The 1776-nt window shown below is 60.6% G+C and overlaps 1 protein-coding gene across 1 annotated transcript in view; it reads right to left on the bottom strand.

Moving 5' to 3' along the window:
• Positions 1 to 1484: 1484 nt before the first annotated feature.
• The window catches only part of CDCA4 (cell division cycle associated 4), a 2575-nt gene continuing 2283 nt past the window's right edge, over positions 1485 to 1776 (bottom strand). The window contains exon 3 of the mRNA XM_014544030.1: positions 1485 to 1775. Coding sequence (XP_014399516.1) covers positions 1491 to 1775 — 285 coding nt within the window. The 3' untranslated portion in view covers positions 1485 to 1490. The remainder of the gene's footprint in view (position 1776) is intronic.

Genomic DNA, 1776 nt, shown 5'->3' with positions numbered 1-1776 from the left:
TGTTTATACTCTGAGGCTGGCAGGCGGGCCCCGCAGCTCCTTCTAACCGGGGCGCACTGAGAAGACAGAAATGCCGCAGACACAAAAGGCTGGTTTATTGCTTCCGGGACACACACACCTGGAACCACTGTCCACCGGGAGGGAGGATCAAAGCCTAAGGGAGCGTCGGGCTGCTCAGGGCCACACCTGCCGGCCCTGCCAGGCCGGGGCCGGCTCCAGGGGCGCCCTCGTCCTTGGCCCAGGCGGTCCCACTGCCCCCTGAACATCCAGTGAAATTCCTCCCCACCCACGAGGCACCGGAGCTGAGCCAGCAGACAGACCCCCAGGAGGCCGTGGACACTGCGCTGAGTAATCTATTAAACCAACCTTTTTGGTGAAGGACAGGAAGGAACCGTGTGGGGAGGGCAGGGCCCTTGTGAGCTGGAGGGAAAGAGCAGGTGGCGCAGGCGGTGTCCACCAGGGCCCCAGGCAGGCACCCCGGCCAACCCCACCTCCAACTCCCTCAAGACCGAGGGGCCATCAAGACCCGGGTCCACGTTTCTTTAACCCTGGACATAACCTGACCTTGGCACGGGTCCCAGCAGTTCCCACAGCAGGCGCAGGCAGGCCCCAGCCCGCCAACAGCAAGGTGTGCACAGGCCTTTGTGCTGTGGCCGGTGCTGGGTCCTCGGGGGGCACCAGAGACCCCTTAGGTGTCTGAAGATCCATGAGGGCCAGACAGCAATCTGACCTTTGCCCCCAAGAACATTTATATATAAACTAGAGGCCTGGTGCGTGACATTCGTGCACTGGGGGGTGGGGGGCCCTCAGCCCAGCCTGCACCCTCTCGCAGTCCAGGACCCCTCAGGGGATGTCTGCCTGCTGGCAGGGAGTGAGCCTCAGCCTAAGCCGGCAGTGGGACATCCCCCGAGGGGTCCTTAGCGCTGCCTCAGAGCGGGAGAGGCTCCCTCACAAGTCCGGCTTCTGGCTGAGCACTGACCACTAGTGGGCAGCTCCTGCATTGAGCGTCTGCCCCCTGGTGGTCAGTGTGCATCATAGCAATCAGTCTTCTGCCATTGGGCGGACTTGCCCATCAGCCTTTTATCATGCAGGACAGCCATCCATCAAACCCACAGACTCTCACTTCCTTCCCACGAGCTGACGGTGGGCTGGCTCCCTCAGCAGAGGCGGCGCCCGCAGGGCCGTGGCAGCACATGGCGGTTCCTCCTGAGTTTACAGAGACCCTGACTCGGAGGGAGCGACTCTGAAGGAACCTTAGAAAGTAAACACACCAACTGCAGGTGCTCAGGCTACAGACGCTTCTAATTAGCAGCAGAGGATGTTTATAGAAAAAATATACTTTTAAGAAAATAGCTGAGAAAGTCTAGAGATAATAAAAAGTTTACAAAATATATCTTAAGCCAAAATGTTGCCCAAAACATATAAAACTCAATTTCTAAAAATTCACCGAGGAAAGGCAGGCGCTGGTGGCCACACCCGAGGGCACAGGCTCAGGTCTCCACCAGGATCTCCACCACGTGGTCCAGCTCGCCCAGGTCCCGCTTGTAACTGACGCCAGGGGGCGGGGCGCCCGCGGAGGCCAAGGTCTCGAACCCGTCGCCAGGGACTGACTTGGCGCCCACCATGCCCGTCAGCACGGCGTCCAGGTCGTAGTAGGGCCCGTCCATGTCCGCAAACAGCCCTTCCGCCGCGCGGGGGGCCTTGCTGTCCAGCGTCTCGAAGATCTGGTCCAGCGACCTCTGGAAGCCGCCCCTGCTCTCCCGAGGGCTGGCCCCC

The sequence above is a fragment of the Myotis brandtii genome, unplaced genomic scaffold (genome assembly GCF_000412655.1).
Source record: "Myotis brandtii unplaced genomic scaffold, ASM41265v1 scaffold3489, whole genome shotgun sequence".
In the NCBI taxonomy this organism is placed as follows: domain Eukaryota; kingdom Metazoa; phylum Chordata; class Mammalia; order Chiroptera; family Vespertilionidae; genus Myotis; species Myotis brandtii.
This window is presented reverse-complemented; position numbering and strand designations above follow the sequence as displayed.